This window comes from Vicugna pacos, chromosome 33 (assembly GCF_048564905.1).
Source record: "Vicugna pacos chromosome 33, VicPac4, whole genome shotgun sequence".
NCBI lineage: Eukaryota > Metazoa > Chordata > Mammalia > Artiodactyla > Camelidae > Vicugna > Vicugna pacos.
In genome coordinates, this window is record NC_133019.1 from 9,698,094 (window position 1) to 9,719,036 (window position 20,943).

General features: G+C 49.7%; 1 protein-coding gene across 2 annotated transcripts in view; it reads right to left on the reverse strand.

Annotated features, from left to right (window-relative positions):
- The window catches only part of GRIK4 (glutamate ionotropic receptor kainate type subunit 4), a 388,102-nt gene that overhangs the window by 104,183 nt on the left and 262,976 nt on the right, over nucleotides 1-20,943 (reverse strand). For both annotated transcript variants that reach the window (XM_072953873.1, XM_072953874.1), the window contains one exon: nucleotides 994-1,155. In XM_072953873.1, the coding sequence (XP_072809974.1) occupies nucleotides 994-1,155 (162 nt within the window). The remainder of the gene's footprint in view (nucleotides 1-993; nucleotides 1,156-20,943) is intronic.

Here is a 20,943-nt window from a genome sequence, read left to right on the forward strand (position 1 = left end):
TATCTTGTTGGGATGTGCTCTGTAACCTTGAGAACTTTGCAACTCAAGTTCTCACACCGCCTTCTCCCATCCGGTTCCCTGATCAAAGCTTTGACCCTTTAGAAAATTACATGAGCGTCACATAAGCTGCCTCAAGGGATTTTGGGAGGCTTAACTGTAACTCGGGTAGGACAGATCTAAAAAGCCAAGCAATCCTGTCTCCTGAGAACCTGCCTTTTAATACATGGACATGATTAGACATTCTTTTTTTTTCTTTAATGGAGGTACTGGGGATTGAACCCAGGACCTCATGCATGCTGAGCACACGCTCTACCGCTGAGCTATATCCTCGCCCACGAGCAGAGCAGACGTTCCTGACCTGCCTCCCAGAGTAAGGACATCAGACCCAAAGGAGAACAGCCAAGGAAACCTTTGACTCCATCACACACACAGCATGGGAGGCAAGAGCAGGGAGGAAGAAGACGGGTGAGGCTCTCCGGACAAGCTTCAACCAGGGCCGTGGTCCAGTGCGATGAAAGAACACCAGACCAGGAGACTCAGAATCTAGTTTCACCCACGAAAGGTTTGGTGTTTGCCCTTGAACAAGACCCCCATGCCCCTCTCCCTCACCCCTATTCCCAGCCTGGGCTTCAGCTTCCCTATCTGAGAAACCAGCTAGAAGGTCCTTCCAACAGTAAGATTCTTGGATCCTAAACTCAGGTGGGTCTCAGCAACAGTGTTACCAGGAGTCTGGCCACAGACACACCTACGTGACAACTTGGTGCATCCAAACCCTCTCTCCCTGCCGACTCCCCCATGCTCACAGCCTACAGCTGTCTACTAACCCAGATGTGTCCCTTGCAACGCTACCCAGCACCTCTGCAATCTCATTTTGAGCTGGGCCTGGAGAAGGCTGGAGTCCAGGATGGTCTGAGCCCAGGGTGGGGAATGGCCCACAGACAGGGTACACATGGCAGTGAAGGGGCACCAGGGAGGGGCCTGGTGGGCACTTACTGCGGGCCCCGTGAAGGGCACGTGGTCACAGTTCTCCTGCCAGGACTGGTTGAGGCTCTGGGCAAACTCTTGGAAGAAAGCGTGGGACTGGTTGAAAATGGAAAATCCCAGGATGTTGACGCGATCATCCACGAGGCTGTCCATCCTCTGGAGCGAGAACTCCTGAAAGACGCGGCAGTCAGAGCAGAGCAGGGTTAGGAAGGGGAGAGCAGGGTTAGGAAGGGGAGAGCCGGGCGGGCTCGCCGGGGGCACAGCTGGGCATCTCATCCTACTCATACGGACCCCGCTGCCAGGCACTCAGCTAGGTGCTAAGGGTCCAGAGATAACTTAGAATTTTCCTTCAGAGAGCTTACAGTGCTGGGGTGTGAGGAGAGAAAAAAAAGAGAAATGAGCAGAATGATCCCTAAGAGAGGCAAGTGTAAGATGCGCTGGGCAGAGAGAGAAAGAAAAACACTAATGAGCTGCTGGAGGCAGGACTGTGTCCACAGAAGGGGTGATCCTCGAGCTGAGTTTTGAAAGATGCATAGGCGTTTTCTGGGTGGAAAGCATGAAATGACAAAGGCTATTCCAGACAGAAGTCACTGTGGATACAAAGGCATGGGGTGAGACAGCGCAGGGGAGCCTGCGGGGCACTTTGACAGAAGCACTGCTCCTCCAAGTTTGTCCACAGAATATCTGCCCTCAGACTTATCGGGGTATCTTTTTTAAAAAGGGACGATTTCTGCACCCCACCTAACATCAACTAAATCTGGATCTCAGGAGATCAGGTCCAGGAGTCCGCACTTTCAGCAGAGCCCAGGGTGGGATGCACACCAAAGTTTGGGAGTCATAGGGTCAGCACTAGGATGCATGAGGTGATGGGGGGAGCAGTGAGAGGTGAAGCTGGAGACATCTGCAGGGGCCTGGATGCCTGGCCAGGGAGCTTGCATGCACTTTATCCTGTCATAATGGGACCTGAGGGCACCATCAGCCAAGGAGTGACAAAATTGAACCCAAGAATCTCAGTCTGAAGGTCTGCAGGTATGGCTGTGCCTTCACCTGTGGGTATTAGTTTTTATTCATTCAACAAACATTTAAGTGTTTATTATGTGCCAGACAGAAGCACAGAGGATATTTTGGACACAGACGATGTGAACAAGGGATGCATTTCCTGATGTCCAGGAACTGGCAGGTTAGGGAGGAGACAGGTTGTAAGTAAACAAAGAAATACGTGTGTCAGATGTCAGATATTGACATGGTCAGTGTCAGATACTGATGGGGGGTTCAGGTGGGGGCTGCTACTTTAGATGAGGTAGTAAGAGAAGCCCCACCTGGGGCAGTGACATTTAGATGCTCAAGGGAATTCGCACAGGATACACGGCCCTCACCCAATCACTTGACCTGGACCATGTGTTGTCTCAGCTAAAACTTGCAGGTGTGAATCTCACTGAAGACAGTGTCACAGGGAGAAGAGTCGCCCTGCTCAGGGAGGGCTGAGCTCAGAGCCCAGATTCCCCAGGGCCTGCCTTGGCCTTACACCAAACCAGGCAAAGAGGGTGTGGGCCACTCGGCTCACCAATCCCCGCTCCTGGGATGATGCCTTCAAATGCAGGTCAGGCCATCCTCGCTCACAGAAGTCACACTCATCACACGTTCATTCCAAGTGCCTGGCACACGGCCCGCACGTGGTAGCACTTGGTCGCCAGGCCTCAGGACTCACCCATCAGCCTCTCAGCCTCACAAGACAGATGGCAGGTGCCCTGGGCTTACTTTCTGGCTGGGCAGAAATGTGGCTTTCCTTAACACAGCCTCCTGATCTTAAGACTTAGCTCCTCCCGGCCCCTGGCACGTCCCCAGCATCCTCACTCACACCCACAGCCCAGCCAAGCCCTCGGGCTGCAGAGGCCTGAGCTCTCCTGCCCAGAGTCCAGCCTCATTAGCTGCAGCCTGCAGACTGAAGTTACGAAGAATCCTTTGGAGCCACCAACCCTTGGCAGTGTGGAGTCGGATGAGGATTAAGTGTGCTTTGGAGCCTTCCACGTTCCCCTCAGGGGAGCGCAGACGAGCCAGAGGATGTATTGATTCATAAGCTGGCATTATCTCCTGTCTCTCTGACAGGGCAGCTGCCCAGGCGCTGTGGGCTATCAGCAGACACGAGGGGGCAGATGGCTTATGAGAAGAGATGCATCCGGCAAGGGGGAGGGAGAGGGGGCGGGAGCGCAGAGCCAGGTGGCTGTCAGGCAGTCGAGGGGCCTCACCGGCCACGGTTGGTGTGGGAGGAACTGGAAGATGCGCCCTCTCCCTTGGCTTCCTTGTCAACATGGGCAGCTTATCGCGGCTACACCCCCCTCCCCCTCCTCTCCCCACACGCACACCCTGGTGGAAGGAGCGCATTTCAAGGACATCCTGACTCCCTGACGGACTCACAGAGGCAGTAGTGGGGATACAGTGAGTAAGGGCTTGGGTGCTCAAACCCAGGATCCACACCACGCGGAATTGCACGACCTTCAGGAAGCAGTGTGACTGTCAGAATCTGGGCTTCAGGTCCTCATTTAGTAAAACGGCAACAATAATGACAGCGACCTCAGAGGCTGTTCAAGGAACAAGTAAGATGCACAAGCAAGTCTCATCGTATCTGGCACACGAGGAGCGTTCAACGTGTGACAGTTACCGAAACACGACCGCGAGATGGCGGGCAGCTTCTGGCTCCCTGCTTCTTTAGTTCCACTTGTCTTAGAAACCTGAGTCAGGAAGGTGTTTCCTTGAAATGTACATCCCAGGCAGAGCAAGGATGAACAAATGAGTTACAGACACTTAGACACAGCACGTCCGAAAATCAGCCGGTCTGTCTTCCTTCCTTTTAATTCCTACCTTCTCATCCCTCAATTATATCTTATTTTCAAAGGCCCCCTTAAGATAAAAAAGATCCAGGAGCTTCCTTGATAATCCATTCTATTTATAATGACTCATGGGAGAGCTTATGAAAGGACAAGAAAGGGGGCGGTGTGTTCTCTTATTGTAATTCCCGGGGACGCTCTAGGCTTCTACGCTGAGCAGCCTCACAGTTAGGAAATATTTCTCTATGTCTAAACTTACACTTTCCTGCTGCTACTGAAGCCTGGTATCTAAGCGAGGACGGGGAATAGCTGACTATCGTTAGTTCATACGCAAAGAAAATCTCCTCAGCCAGTATTTCTCCAAGTATGTTCCTCTGGACACTAGCTTTCCCAGGAGGGGTTAGCAGAAATTTCATGAAAACAAGGTTCCATGTTCAAATAAGGTGAGCAAACATTGCTGTTCCATCTGCCTTTTCAAGATTCACAATGCATACTGGCATAGTAAAGGGTTAAAGAGGTCCTACAGCAAAGCAGTTTAATTTTGGTTAACCCAGAACTTTCCAAACATACTGACCATGGAACACTTCCCCCTTCTCCAAATCTATGCCTCGCATTAGTGTTCTGCAGAACTCACTGCGGGAAATGCTACTCTAAACATATTCAGGGAAACATGCACTATAACCCTCAAATCAAGTGGTGGAGACATTTTGCTGAGACGGGTATTTCACAAAATTAATCAATTTCAGGATGGGAGGGGATTAAAGGCCCTCTGGCTCCTGCCGCCCGCCGTGAGCTCTGGCTAAAAACGTGCACCAGGCTCACTCAGGTCCCCTGTGCTCCCCCAGCCACACCACCTGGCGGGCTCGCAGTGATCTTAACTGAAATGACAAAGGGTTAAGAGCCTTGGGGTGGATCAGGTTCTCACAGGGAGCTTGAGTCTCTTACAAATGTCCCGAAGGAAAATCCCAAGGGTCCCCACTTCCAGTGGGAGTGGACTCCACCATCATCCTGACACCAGGGGGACCAGAGTAAAGTACGAGGTAAATGGACAGCTGGTGAGTTTGGGGGGGTGGCGCAGAGACCAAGCTCAAGTCTTCTATTACTCAAGGGTGCAAGGCTTTGTGACAGCCCTTGTGGTGCCATTACATTTTCATGCTGTGGCCTCTTTCTCCCAAGGCCTGTGTGTTCCTCGAGAGCAGAGATGTGCCTGCCCTGTTCTTGTGAGGTGGGAAGCCTTATAAAAAGACCAGCAAGCCCTCCAAGCAGGGCCACTACTCTTGTGCAGGCACCATCCAATTCCCTGGCTCAGAGGCTCTATTTCACTTTTTGCCTCTGAAACGGCTTACTTACCCCTAAAATTCTGTTGGTTCCCTGAGCTCGCTTCTGATTGGTTATTTCCTTCACTCCTGAGTGGTTATTACTCTCACTTCTGATTGGTCCACTTCCCTAACTTCTGATTGGTCCATTTGTAGTACTTCATTTGCATAGAGCTCACTCCTGATTGGTTATTTCTCTCACTCCTGATTGGTCTATTTCTATGAAGCTTGTTCCTGGTTGGTCAACTTCTGTTATACTTTATTTGCATATGATGTTGCAAAGTGTAAAACTGGCAGCCTATAAAGGCCTGTGTAAACCTACAGACAGGGTCCAGAGCTTGGAGTGTTAACTCTTCTGGGTCTGCTGGCGTAATTAACCTGAGTTCTCCAACTCTCTGAGTGCTGCTTGGTCTCTTGCCTGGATCCAGGTTGCTGTCACAACTGAACTGTGACACTAAGCTGTAACACATTTTTCTGCAACACTTGAACCCTGCACTGCACTCAGCATAATGCCTGATACCTAGACACTGTTTGGCAAATGTTGGTTGAGGACAGGTGATTGAAGACGTTTCAATGCCCTGGGGTTCTCACTCTGCTGACACTGCTCATAGTCTTACCCCTACAGGAGATGTTAAGAATACAAGCAGAATTTTGATACCAAGCTCTGATTGTCCTCTGGAAGTTGCCTTATTGTATTTTGCAAAAGAAATCCCTGACAGCTTGTTTTCTCATCACCTGGCTTTCTTGTTGAAAAAAAATTTTTAATGTGCACATGCATGTATATGTGAGCATGTGTCTGTGTGTGTGTGTGTGTGTGTGTGTGTGTGTGTGACTCCTTGAGTGTACAATGATTTGCAGGGGACTGAAGAACTACAGTTGAAGGTCATGTCACAGGCACAAGCGACTACAGGGGAGTGTTACCAGAATGAAGCTGTTTAGAACAGGCCTGGAGGACGGCCTCAGGCATAAAGGCTTGAGAACGTGAGTGCTGCGGCTCAGCTGAGTGGCCCTCACTTTCTCCAGCAGCTGTGATATTTCCAACGTCCTGGCTGACCCCCAGGCATCCACTCGCCACTCAGCTGCAGGGGCCAGGGCAGACAGTGGCTGGGGGGACAAGGTCAGCTGACTGGAGCTTTTCATGATCCAGATTCACTCCTGTGCTTGGCTTTAAGGAGAAAAGCTGGAAACCAAAACACAAGTCCAGACCATGTCCTTAGGTCAAGTCCATCTCCTAACCCTTCGCTGCCTAGGCCTGGGTCCAGGTGGAATGGGGAGGTGGGGGGCATGTATTTTATTCTCTCTGCCCAGCAGCCCGTTCTCCCTTGTATTTCTAACCCACCAAGCACATCACCATTGCCCCCCTGCCACCTAAGCTAGAAACTTCAAAGGCAGCTTCAACCCCCTCCTCTTTTAACTTCACATGTAGTGGTTGCTAAGTCTGTCAAATCTGTCTCCTAAATGTCTCTTGCATCCGTCCCTTCCCTTCCAACCCCACCAGGTCAGGCCTTCATCATTTCTCCTTTGCAAATACCTATTTATTAAGTGAACCACTCCTCTGAACTCAGGAGATGTGGCCACTACATTGCACAACTCCCAGATGCCGTTCACCTCACTCGCAACGTGAATGGTGCCCTCTGGAATTGCATGCTGTGGACATCTCATCAGGAGACAGCAGGATACAGTATAGAGGGCATGCGTTTTGAAATGAGAAAGTCCTGGGTTCAAATCCTGTTTCGTCACATACTGGTTGGTGAAACTTGGGCAGGTCAGTAACCTCTCTGAATTTCAGTCTGCTCACCTGTAAAACACAGGTAAGAACCACCACCTTGCAAGGATAGTCCACGGATAGTGGGCACTCGGGACAAGCGCGGTCCATCCTCCATGTCGCCCTGCTCCTTCCTTCTCCTGGGTCCTGACAAGGGGAACTGTCTGGCCTGGGGGCTTCTCCTCCCTCCTTCCCGTCTCCCTTTTTCTCCTCACTCTGCAGGAGGCTATTCTTGGCTATTTGTCAATGCAAAAAGTTTTGCTAAGTAAGTCACCATAGGTGTTAATTGCTACGTGTGGCTATTTGTGTCGAGACAGAAGGCTTGAGTTGAAGTTCCAGATCTTCCAACCATAAATAATTATAACAAAGTAATAATTATAATAATGATAACTCCCACAATTTATTGACCACCAACCGTGTGCCTGGCAGAACTAAGCACTTCATATAAATGATCTCAATGCAACCTTACAGAAGCCCTATGGCATGGGAGTTATCACCATTTTACAACTGAAGGAACAGAGACCCAGAGGGCTGGAGAGGCTTTCCCAAGGCCACACAGCTGTATTCGGGGCTGGACACACACCCAGACACAGCTGACTTCAGAGCCAGTGCTCTGCGCCCCGTACCATTTACCGCTGTGTGGCCTCAGGGTGTGGGGCACCAAGGGAGGGAGGCACTACGAGTTCACTGTGGTTGTGCTGTACAATAGTTGGCAAAATTGAGTTAAAATTCATTTTGAAATCTACAACTCAACTTGAAGACCAGTGACTTCTGATCTAAGATTTGCAGCTACAAAATGAACACGGGTAGTCCAGGGCAGTAAGGGGATTACTGAACATCAACTACATCTCTGCCTGAGAAGGATTTTAATTACAAACGGGCCTGCGGATTGGTGTGGGCTTCAGACGGAGCAACTAAACAATGACCCTGAGAAGATGGGAGAGGTGAGATTCGCCCCACACCATGTCTGTTCAGCAGGAAGGACCCTGAGAAGGAATACGAGTAAACACCAGCCAGCAGATGGGGAGGAATTAGAAACAAACGCAGTGTCATTGAAGACAGGAATGGCTACGAGGCACAGAGAGGTAGGCAGTCAAAGGCAGCTGCATGAACTCGGCCGACTTCAGCTGAGAGTGGCTCAGGAGCCTCTGTCATCCTAGTCACCATCACCTGAGCCACAAGCGCTCCCCTGCTGTCCCATGAGCCGTCTCACTCATTGCTGCATCCCTAGTGCAGAGAAACTTAGTGAAACTGAGTGCTGGTTCTTTGGTTTAATTAAATGATTAGGAGAATGACTGTGTCGGAGAGAGCGGGTGTGGGTTTGGAGTTACAACATTTTCGATCGTATGCTATCTATTGGTATGTTGTCATAGTTTTCTTCACTGAAACCCCAAATTCCAAAAACCAATCTTTGCTCCTTAACTTTTTAATCTCTTTGTTTTAATCTCTTCTAATCAGACGAGATTCCTCATTACAGAAGAGGGGAAATCACACTCCACAGTGTCAGCTATGAGTCTTAACAAGAGGTAACATGTAGGAAAGTGCTATGTAGATTGGAAATATGACGCGAAAGCCTTGAATTACTAGTATTATTAGTGTAACAATAAAATAGCCCAAGGAATGCATTTTGCATGCATTTTCAGACGTTAAAAGGCCATGAGGAAGACAGTGGAGGGAGGGAGCCTTCCTGAACCCTGTAGTTTATGCCATGAAGGAAGGTCTCTCTGCTCCTGCATAAAGCTCTCAGCCCCAATCGGCTCGACAATCTTAACAGCTCCCTTCCTGCCAGGGCCACAAGCAACCTATAAAAGGTGCCAGCCTGAGGCATCTATGGCTCCTGGAACCTCTTCGGATGCTGCTAACCTGCCTCAGTCAGGTTCTGACTCTCTTTGCAGACCATTCACTCCAGAACTAGTCCTTCTTCTTAACAGTGGTGTTTCAAACACTTTCCTCTTCAAACACCCTCTGCTCCATGCTCAGCCCCAGCCCCTAACTGCCTGGGAGAGGAGGCCAGCAGCCTCAGATCACCCAAATCACGAGTCATTTCTTAAACATCAACTTATCATTGAGGATAGTGACATTAACTACTGCCATCGGCATGGCTCTACAAGGCTTCGAAAGCGCTTTTCTGTATCCCTTTGGTCCACACAAGCACACTTGGCGTGGTCAGAACAGGTTTTATTTGTATTCCCATTTGGTGGAAGAAGAATCTAAAGGCCCCTGGGGCTAAATGCCTTGTCCAAAAGACAGATGTGGGATTAAGATCCGGGTACCAACCATAATGTCCATTGCCAGACGACTGGGTAAAGAAGTTATGGTATGTGTGTGTATACACACACAGACACACACACACACACAATGGAATAATACTCAGCCATAAAAAGAATAAAATAATGCCATTTGCTGCAACATGGATGGATGGACCTGGAGATTGTCATTCTAAGTGAAATAAACCAGAAAAAGAAAAAATATCATATATCACTTATATGTGGAATCTGAAAAAAGAAGCAGATTCACAGACATAGAAAACAAACTTACAGTTACCAGAGGAGGAAAGAGGATGGGGAGGAATTAATTGGGAGTTTGGGATTTGCAGATATGAATTACTATACATAAAATAGATAAATAGCAAGTTTCTACTTGTAGCACAGTGAACTACATTCACTATCTTGTAGTAACTTATAATGAAAAATAGTATGAACATGAATCTATGCATGTACATGCATATGACTGAAACATTATGCCCTACACCAGAAATTGACACAACATTGTAAGCTGATTATATTTCAATAAAAAAAAATCCGGGTACCTGGCATCAAGATTCTAATTCCATTCCTCCCTACTGTGTCCTTAGCACTAGGCGAGGTCACCAGGACCTAGCATAAACTCGAATGCACAAGCCCTTCACTGAGGTGGTTAATGACTGATGACTTCTAATGTTCTCACTCCAGGAGCACGGAATATATATACTGAAAGATTCCAATTTCTTAAGTCATTATTATGAAGCTGGAATGATAGAAGATATCCTTAAGACTATGTCAGTCCTAGCGGGGAGGGTATAGCTCAAGTGGTAGAGCACATGCTTAGCATACACAAGGTCCTGGGTTCAATCCCCAGTACCTCCTCTAAAATAAATAAATAGATGAAATAAGTTAACTTAATAACCTCTCCTCCAAAAAATAAAAAATACATACAGTTTAAAAAGAAAAAGACTTTATCAGTCCTAAACTTGAATTTCTTATCTTTCCACCCCAGTTGAATCCCCTTCCTTGGTTGCCTAGCTGTGAATGTGACCATTATTCAGGCTAGGATTTGGAACTCATCCTCCATGTCCCCCAACTCTCACGCTCCCCAGCTGATGCATTTATGCACGCACACACTCCATCGTTGTCACTGGAGAACATTTTACTTCCTTAATATCTTTGACCCCTGTTCTCCATCTACCTCAGTTCAGACCTTCACCAGCTTGTTCCTGGACTGTGAACGAGTTGGTTTCCCCTCCTCCAGTCTTGCATTTCTCCAGGGCCCTCCTCCGTGTTCTTGCTGGAAGGATCTTTCTCAACTTCACATTTGATCATGAATCCCTCTCCACCTCCCAGTGCTTTTCCGTACACACAGGACAAAAGCAAACCCTTTAGCTGGACATACGTGTCTTTCCACATTGGGATTCCCGTCCACCCCTCTGCTCACTCTTCACCTTGACCCCCTCCATCATCCGAGAACCAGCCACTGCCCTCACAGGTATACCTGCCATCACTTAGGGCTTTTTATCACATGAGTTTGTTCAAAGCGACCTCCCAAGGACTGGGTGCTATTGGAGGCAAATGTACTGACTTTACCAGCATCTACCTGGTGCAGAGGTTACAGGAAGAAGTCAGCACTGTTGACTGAATGGATTTAGGGAGGGAGCACTTGTCAGGCTGTTCCTCTCACCGCATGGCCAGCTTGGTCCCACTTCCCAGGCTCTTCCTTATGGTTATAGCCGTTCATGTTCCCTTGGGACCCAAGGTTGGCAGAGGCCAGGACCCAGACCCTTATCTCACAAGTGGCCTCTTGGCCTTTCTCAGGAGAGCCCTGGAGCCACCAAGAGCCCAGAATATATCCTGGGTACTCTAACATCCCCTCCCTCCCTCTAGGTACTGTCTGTCTATTTATCTGCATCAAAGCCTGTGCTCTCTGCAGACTAGGTGATTGCTTTTTGTATAATAGGTCTTAGAAGGAAGCAGCAGCTGGGGAGCTAATTCAGACCCGTCTGTGAATTCCATTTAATGGGAGATTTGGTCCTAAACCTCTCAGCTCCCAGCTCTCCTGCATTCTTCTCCCTGCGTGTCTCCCATTCATTTATCCCCGTGACCTGAACACGCACATCCCTTCCTCCCAGGAACCTTGTCCCTTCCCTGCCTTTCTTTCCCAACATGAGTCCACAAACAGGACTTCAAAAGCAGAGCATGTCTTGTCTTGTTCAATGCTCTGTTCCTTGTACCTTACCCTGCACCTGTGCTCAGCAAGTGCTCAATATACATTTACTAAATGAATTAATGTTCACCTGCAAATGCCCATCAGGGTGGGAGCACCTTTGGGAAGACTGCAGTCATCGGCTCCCAGGAAGAGGAAGGCAGAGGCCAGGGTGGAGGAGCCTCCCACCTTCACTCTGGAAGCTCTGACCGTCTTTATTTTGTATTTAGAAGACTGTTCTATGCCACTGGGACTAAATAAGCAGTTATTAACTATGAAGCTGAAACCTCAGTGGATCAAACTGACACGAGACATGATGGAGACTTACTGTTCTCCCGCAGGCCTGCTTCCTGTACCAGGCATCGATTCCTCACCTGCACTCCCTGCACTCGGGATCCACTGATCAGGCCTTCTGTCTACACAGCAGGTGCTCAACATCTCTCTTTCCAAGTCCCAACTCACCTGAGGCACCCCCTCCCCCATCTCAGCAGGGATGCAAAAAGCAGTTGAAGAAGATGAGTGACGTTGTCAATCAGTAGCCTAGGCCTCCTCCCTCAACTCTGCAGCAGGACCAGGGGAGGGGCTCCGGTAGGGCTGGGTGTCTCGCTGTCTCCAGGGCGCTCAAGATCACTCAGGAGTTACGTGACTAAGGTGGGACCAGGACCCAGGCCACTGGGCTCTCAGACAGGTTCCCACAGCAGGAGGGAAAGGCACATAACAGGATATTTTTCAGATCTTGGTCATTTTTGCCTCTTTTATTCCACAAGGCACACGAGCATCTCCTCTAGGACATACATCATGTTAGGCAGCAGAAACACCCCGACGAGCAAACCAATCCCTGTCAAACTTGTCCTCGGTGTCAAGTGGCAGGTAAGTTCCAAACAGTGGTGAGCACAAGTGCTGGGCGCGTGGGCGGAGGTGGCTCCTTCTCTCAAAACGACTGTTGATTTTCCCAGAGGTCAGTTCAGAAGACGCTGCCTCAGACCTGATCCTGGGGGTGACGGGGAGCTAGTGCAGAGTTTTCAGCAAGAGAGCCATCTGACCAGGAATGGTTTTAGGAAGATCTTAACTCTCAGCCAGGATAGAAATCCATGTGGGTTGTGGCTGGAGGTGTCAGCCGGATGAGCAGGTGTCACATTTATCACTGGGCTGTGGCTGTCAGTGCCACAAACTCAGGGCCGGGGTGGGGGGCCTCCGATGGTGATTAATTGAGCGGTTGATGCCTTTGACACCGAGGGAGGCCTGATGCTGGGGACAGAGAAGCTGGATTGCTTACTAATAACAGCACTTGGTACTCCTAATGATGCTTGTAATACAACAGCACTTATAATGTAGTAATAATAGTAATGTGATTTTCCATAATGTCTTTTCTTCTTAGTCTCTCTATGCTTTCCAAACATTCATTACATCCTCAACATTCTTCTTAGCATGGCCCAAATTCCTCAGGGCAGGAGCGCCTGTGGCAGCTGCAGCAGTCCCAGGTGCCCTCAGTTTCCCCTGGGCTCTGGCTCTGTCTTCTCTCAAGGGCTTGTTGACAGATCACCATCAGGAGTCGAGGGATGCACCCTGCCCAGCAGAGGGAACCTGAGTCTACCATCTACACTATCAGGGGATGGACCATTTCCTGCCCCAAGAGTCTCCAGGGCCTTTCTCCTGGTTCCCTGGCTAGATCTCTCCTTGTCTATGCTTTTACCAGGGGATAGGGGGCGACAGGGAGGAAATAAATAAAATAAAATACTTTACATGATTCGTGCATGAGTTTTCTCTGGCTGGTTGCAGAAGAGGAAGTCAAGGAGATTCAAGGTATGAGAAGGGCTGGCCTAGAGGAAGATTTTCTACTGATGAGATGGAGATGTCACAGAGGGGGTCATGAGCAAGTAGGGGATGACATGGATGGGATGGAAGCATCGTGGGCAAGGACCAAAGAGTAGCCTTTGGATGCTGGGAGTGGTCCCTAGCCAAGAGCTCGGAAGAAAACAGAGATTCTAGTCCTACAAGCCACCGCAAAGATGTGAATTCTGCCAACAACAGGAATGAGCCTGGAACAGGTCCTGAGTTCTGGATAAGAATGCGGCTGCAGACACCATAATCGCAGCCCGAGCAGAGAGCCCAGCCCTGCCGTGCAGACGTCTGATCTACGGAGCTGTGAACCAGTCACTGGTGTTGTTTAAGCTGATAGCTTTGTAGCAATCCGTTTCACAGCAAGAGAAAACTCACGTAGCACAGAAAAGCGATAAAGATCAAGTTGTTAAGGAAAAGATGTGGGCGGGGAGGTAAAGGGCAAATCCTCAGCTTGACCACTTGTTGATGGAAAGAACTTGGACAAAGCCCTCAAACTTCTCTGGGCCTCGCTTACCAGCTTTGTAGAACCGGAGCCCCTACCTTGTAGTGTTATTTTGAGGATGTGAAATCTTGAACATAAAGTACTTGGCATGATGTCTGGCACATGGCTGGCACTCAGGAAACCACAATTACTACACCAGCTTGTAAAAATGGGTAGGTTTTTATGATCAGATTCCTGATCGTGGATTATTGGGAACGGCTGGGTCACTGGACAGGCGGGGAGGCTAGGGCACTGCGCATCAAATTAACGAGACTATTTATGCCAGAGGTCAAGGCATGGCTCCCCTCTCCCAAAGCTCTATGAGGCAGAAGCTCTGGCAGTCAGAGGGGGATGTTTCCATTATGTTTCTAGAGATATTGAGCCAGAGGAGTCCCCAGAGTCTGGTTCTTATTTCAATTTGATTTATTTCATAGGCACAGTCTGGTGCACCCCGCCAGTAACACACACAGGCCCAGACGTGGGAGTGTGTGCGTGAGCGTGTGTGTGAGCGTGTGTGTTGGAGCAGGTGCGAGGAATGAGCTTCAATTCTATTAAACGAATGATACGCAAATATCTCAAACTTGGTTCTGGGAGCCCCAAGGGACCTGTGTTCGCTGTCATGCTGTTTGTCAAACATGAGCAGAGGGGCTGACTGATAATTGGTTCCTCCGATGCGAAGCAGGGTTTCTTCGCCTCCACCAGGGTTTCCACACCCCCCATCGAAAGCTTCTTCAGCTTCTACTGATTTTCCTGGCAAACCTCTGCCCCTCGCCACTAGGAATCAAGTGGATGTGGAAGTTCCTGCCTCACCTGTGATCACCAGCTCTCACTGTGAGGCCCAGGTGCTGGACTCCTGTTCCCCAGTCAAAGCTCTGGCTGGTGGTCTCCGTCACCTCAAAGGGGAGAGTTGTTGACAGCTCTCCGAGTGAGCCTGGAGTGTCTCAGGCATTTGTGACCAGGTACCACCACAATAAAGGCGTTAACTCAGGTTCACTTGTGACTTACACCTTCCCTCTTCACCTGCCTGACACAGGCCAGGGAAGCTGGCAATTGGCTGCCCCTGTGGAGTAATATGAAGGTTTCTCCCCACCCCGAAATACCTTCCTCACCAAATCTACAATTTCCCAGAGGCTCCACTTCCTTGGTGAAGGCTTCAGTTAAAGAGTAAATGTCTACAGCATTAAACTGTGTTATTCTTCACCTAGAATATCTTCCCACCCTCCTCCTTCACCTGGCCAACTCCTATTGATCCTTAAAGGCCCACGGGCTGTGGCCTCCTCCAGGAAGCTGTCTGTGGGCTTGCTGGGCCGAGCCAGGGGCCCTTCTGTCGCGGTGTGATAATACTCTGTGACATCTTTGTCATTTTAACCCACAGATTTACACTAATCAGTGTGGCTTAGTCTCTCCCTGTAGCCTGATCTCCTCACAGATCGGACTTTAGTCACTGCTGCTTCCGACACACAGCACAGCAAGTGCTCAATTAACGTTGACCAGCGAGGGCATGGCCTGCGGATCCGGGGGCCCCCTCTCTCCACGCCTGACTCACCGTGAGAGCTCAGGCAAGTCACCCTCCCTCCCCAGTGATTTTTCCTAGTCTGTAAAATGACGAGATTCAGTTAGATGCTCTCAAAGATTCTCCCCATTCACATATTGGCAGGAATTGGATTTTGAGATTGCGGTGGCCCACCGTCCATCAGGGCTCCGAGGAGGTGAGCTGGACGTGGGACACAGGACAGTTACGTCTGGGCAAGAGAGGGAGAGAGGACCACTCACAAGACAGGAGTGCAGCCCCACCAGCAGGGAGGTGGGCTGGAACAGCAGAGGGTACTGGAGGGACAAGCAAACCAGACAAGGACACCAGCAACCACGAAGAGGAGTGTGCCCTGCTTCAGGTGGAAGAGAGGCTGGGTCCACCCAGTCATTTACTATAGACTCATCCAGTCCACGAAGTCAACAGAATTTAAGCTGAAAGGCCCCTTTAGTTTCTCCGCAGAGGAGAAAGGGCTTGCCCAAGGCCACACACAGGCAGTTAGTGGGGGAGCCCTTGGGCCTGCCAACCCCAGCTCGAATGCTGAAAAGTCCAGCCACCTTGCAGGGCACGTGGATGTCACCTCACCTGAATCTCCACCCGCCGGCCTGGCTCCCTGTCCCCATCACACCCCCTCGCTCCAGCCACAGCAGGCGCCGTGCTCTCTCTTTCGCAGAGCTACAGTGCTTACCTCTCTGCTCACATGCCACCCTCCCATTCTCCTTTCGAACCATCCCTCATTAATCAATTCAAAGGACGCCATGTCTGTAAACCTCCCTTTAAGCTCCCAAAAAAGCACTAAACACTCCCTCCTCTGGGCTTCCTCACTTGGCCTTTATAGAGTCTTTAAGCCACATCCTACTGCTGCTTGCATCCCCAGCACACAGTAGACATGTAATAAATGTTTGCTGAATAAGTGGAGTTGACTTTAGCATTTTCCACAGGTAAGTCACTTAATCATGACGAGCTAATCATTTTACAATCCCATAACCCGGGCCAAGGGACTTCCAGCTGTCGGCCAGCTTCCCCAAACGCAAATGCGAAGAATAATTTTCAGCCGATGCCTCCTGAATCTTCTCCCAATTCTTCCTGCCATTTCTCCCGAATACACCGCCCTCTACCAATGGCCTAGTTCAGAGAACAGACACAGGAGGGTTAGCAGCCAGAGAGCACAATTCTGGAGTAATAGCTTCTCCTTAAGATGCTGTTGTACCCACGTCCGCCCAGGAGACATTTGTCACTGCCAGGTCCACCACCTCTCTGGGTTTGCGTTTGGTGGGGGAAGCACCTTGGAAGCTCAGACAGACACATGGGGAGCCTTCACTCCATTACTCTTTTCCTACTTGCACTAAAAACATATTTATCCACCAAAGTATACTGTATTATGCAGAGTGGTTCTCCTAAAAGGCTCAATAAAGGTGAAATATGTGGATAGTCTTAATAATTTTACAATAAACTATACTTAAGAATCAATTGCTCTGGCACTGGAAAGTTGTCCGACTGATGGATTGGAGCTGTTGGCTAGCCCTGTGTGTGTGTGTGTGTGTGTGTGCACACGCGTGTGTGCGCACATGTGCAAGTGTGTGTGCGCGCATGCGTGTGATGTGCTTTCAGTAAAAGACTGCACAATACAGAAGAGGCTTACGCACCCTGGGAACTGCAGTTCTAACTAGGTAAGAGGCCAATTTTGCAATGTTCCTGATAACAGCTTTGGAGTTTTGGAAAGCTAGAGGCAGTGAATTAGGACACAGAGGTCCCAAGCGTGGAAATGCTCAACAGGGAAGTGGGAAAGAAGGGGCGGAAGGAATAATGTTTGCTAGCAGCCCCCTGAGGATTTCAAACTTTCCATGTTCCTCACAAAGTGATGTAAAAGTGATCATTCCCGCTTGACAAGAGAAAACTGAGATTCTGGTAGGTTAAGTAATGCGCCATGTGTCCATCTCACTTATGGCAGGGCCTGGATTCAAACTCAAGTCCTCGCTGATCTGAGTCCTGGACTGGCTCCATTAAGCCATGTGTCCATCCTCTGTATCAACACAGTCATGAGCTCACCCAACCTCACGTGCCAGGTCATGGGGACAGCGGACAGAACTAGATAGTTTCATAATGACCTTAAACACGAAGGAGAGGTTTGATTTCAAAGACCCTTGGGTTCTGGCTCCATGAGTCAGGCTGGCTAGAAGAGGCCACTTGACCAAGACTGACCCTGGCACGGTGCGGCCAGCAAAGGATGCAGCCCCAGGTGACAGGCCACTGAGCACAATCGGACGGACTGTCCTTGTATCCTTCTGCCTCTTCCTACTTCAATGTTTTGGTCATTTTTTGGATGCCAACCCAGGGCTTCAGGTTTTGTCATCACCCTCACTCATCAGAACCCCCTGAAACCCTGTCTCTTGCATCCTGAATGAAACACTTCTCCTGGTCTTGCACACCCTTACTTTCAAACCTGTCCAGCCCAGAATGGAGGAAGGGCACTGCAGACTGAGCAGTCACCATGTGGGCTGTGAACGTGCCAAGCACCCTCAGGAGAGGGGAGGCCGGGCCCAGCTCCTCCGGGCTGAGCTGTGGACCTCTGTGCTCATGGGCTTAGTTGGGATGAGCTGAATTCCTGTTAGATGTAAGGAGATGAGTTATCTCCCGTGGCCAGCCCTCCGAGTCCAAGAACTCTGTCATGTTATGAATTTGTCCACTCATTGACTCTCTAAATATTTACTGAGCACCTACTACGTGCCAGGAGGCAACTGAGGGTACGGTGATGGACAAGACAGACTTGGTCTTGTCTTTATAAAGTTCAAAGTCTGGCGGAGGGGATACAGAAGAATGAATTTCCACTTGAGACGAATGCTGCAAAATACAGAAGACAGGGCGCTCTGAGAGTGTGTATCGGCAGACTCAACATAGGCAGGTGTCAGGGGAAACTTCCTTGAGGAATTGACATTTAAGTAAGAACTAAAAGATGAATAGAGTTGGTTCGCCAGAGAAAGAAGCAGAATGGCAGAATGGTGAGCATTTACTTCCTCTCGAATCATTTGTTTCTTCCCTCCCTGTCTGCCCCAGCTCCCCTTTCCGTAATAATTCTAGCAATTTCAATTACTTACGGCTAATCTCTCTGATAAACCTCTAGAAAAATAACAAGCTCAGTCTGCTTGACAGTAACATGGACCCAGAGGAGGAAAGCGAGCTGCACACATCCATCCTGCCCGCGCAGGGTCAGAGGCTGGGCCGGAGAGGTGTTCTTTCCGCAGGACTCAGCGGGACCTGGCTGCTCTTAGGGAATCCGGGGAGCTGCTGGCCAAACGGAAACCGCTTCTGTGGGCCACGGGGGCCCTCGATCCGAAGGGTCCTTCTCCCCTCTCTCCAGGAAACATTCCCAACCCCAGGGTGCTATGAATTCAAATGCCCCCAACAGCGGGCAGGATGAAACAAGTCCAGAGCTGGAAAGACCCTCAGAGATCAATCTCGTGCAACTCAGAATTTTCAGATGAAGAAACCGAAGCCCAGCGAGGAGAAATGGCTTGCCTGGGTAAACTCAGCAGAGCGAGGTGGCTAAGCTGCCTCAGGTTCGTGATGTGGCTCCACTACCTGGACCAAGGGGTCAAAACTTTAGAAGCCTCAGCTTGCTCATCTCTAAAATGGGGACGAAACAGAGCTCTGCGAGAGTTGTCGTGTGAGTTCTGAATGAGACGATAACTAAGAAGTACTTACTACAGAGCTTTGCATGTAGAAGGTGGTCAATACACAACAACTATCACAATTACTACGTCGCCCAGCTAGTTAGCAGCAGGGCTGTAACTAGAAGCCGCAGCTGCTTCGCTGTCCATCCTCTGTATGATGAGCCCTCCGGCCGGTATAACAGGTGTAACCCCACCTGTGCCCTCCAACACCCAGCACTCGGCCCCATCTCTCTAGATCACCCAAGGGAAAAACTCCGAGGTGCCCACTGCCTCTATACACTCGGCACAAATGGCAGCCTGCACTCCAGCATGGCGGTGGTGCCAAGAGCACGGAGCGCCAGCCCTTCCTGGGGCAAGAGAATGAAGTGATGCTCACAGCATCCAGCTGGCCATGCTGCTGCTCTGCTGGTGGCCGCCCAGGCAGCCCACAGACCGTACAGCCCCTTGCTTCCAGAACCCAGTTATTTTCTACCTTTCCTTGACATTGCACGACTCTGACCCTCACCCTCAGTCTCTACACTTCTCCCTGCCAAGGTGGCGCCTCCCTCCTTTGGCGCAGGGCCCAGCTGTGCTCTTCCACAATAGATTAGGGTGATTTTATCTTTTCTATTAGGCAGTGATTGCGAATCTCTTTAGGTTCATTAGTAGCTGGATAATCCTCCCAGATTTATTAGCTCAAATAGCACTTCCTCCTTCACCTCCTCTTTTCAGACGGCACCTCTGCCCTCGGCAGCCGAACGGGCTGTGCCCAAAGGCCTTTAATTCCTCAAGTCCTTTATCCAAACTTCCATCAGTCTTGTGGAACAGTGGTTCCCGCAGCCAAACCCAGAGGCCAACTGGAAGACCGAGGCTCCTTCCAGGCTAAAGACCAGAACGAGCACAGAGACTCTGTAACTGTCCAGTGCATGCTCCACCTGGAAGCATCAGACAGGACTGTCAGGCCGTCAGCCCTCCTGGGTAAGAGCGCTTGACGTGCAGACCCTTTTAGTTATCAGGGAGCTGACGCCTTTATAACGAAGTGCTGGTCTCCAAGTGCAGGACCAGTGAGCCTCTAAGCAGACATGCCAGGGCTTAGGGTGCTAATTGCTTTTCCAGCATACGGGAAAGAGATGTGTGATGATAATTAATCATTTAATAATATGGCAGATACGGCTAGCTGATCACCATACCTATGTCCTCCTCTCCCTGGGCACACAGAGGATGCCATTGCCCTGTCTCCCTTATAGGGAGGTGCAGGGATGGTACTGAGTTCGAGCCAATGGAACTGAGGAGAAATACTGGGTACCACTTCCAGGCCTGGCCCCAAAAGCCCTCCTGTGTCTGATCTTGCATGTTTTTTCCCTTTCCTGGCATCTCAGAGAACACATGAGAAGAAGCGTAGGCTCTCCCAGATGACCTTATGGAAGGCTGCCCAATGATTTGGAACACTCTCTTGGGACTTGAATTGAGTGAGAAATACACTTCTACTGTGTGAAGCCAGGAGACTGAGGTTTATCTGTTACAGCAGTCTGCACTGCCCACCACATGCAAAGTGTTATCAATAGCCAATTTTTAATTTTACCAACTTTTTTTGAGACGGATGTTAATATTCACATTTTACATATGAGGAAACTGAGGATCCCAAGAGCATCACGGCGCACGGCCAGGCAGCTCCGGGAGTGGGGGTTTTCACCAGGCTGCCTGCCTCAAGGACTGAGCTTTTACACACCAGCTTCCTTCTCTCATTATAGAGCTGCTTCATCAGGACCCTCAACTTCAGCCATGAGGTTTTGCTTCTTTCAACTGGAAAACTCCACATAGAAATAAAAAAGCACATCTGAACACTTCATACCCATTAAGACGGCTGTTACCATAAAAACAAAAAATAACAGGTATCGGTGAGGATGTGGAAGAACTCAAACCCTCATACCTCACTGGTGGGAATGAAAAACGGTACAGCTAGGAAAGAGTTTGGCTGTTCCTCAAAAATCAATCACAGAATTACCAAATGATCCATCAACTTCCCTACTAGATGTATTCCCAAGAGGGTGGAAAGCAGGGGCTGGAACAGATACTTGTAACCTGTGTTCACTG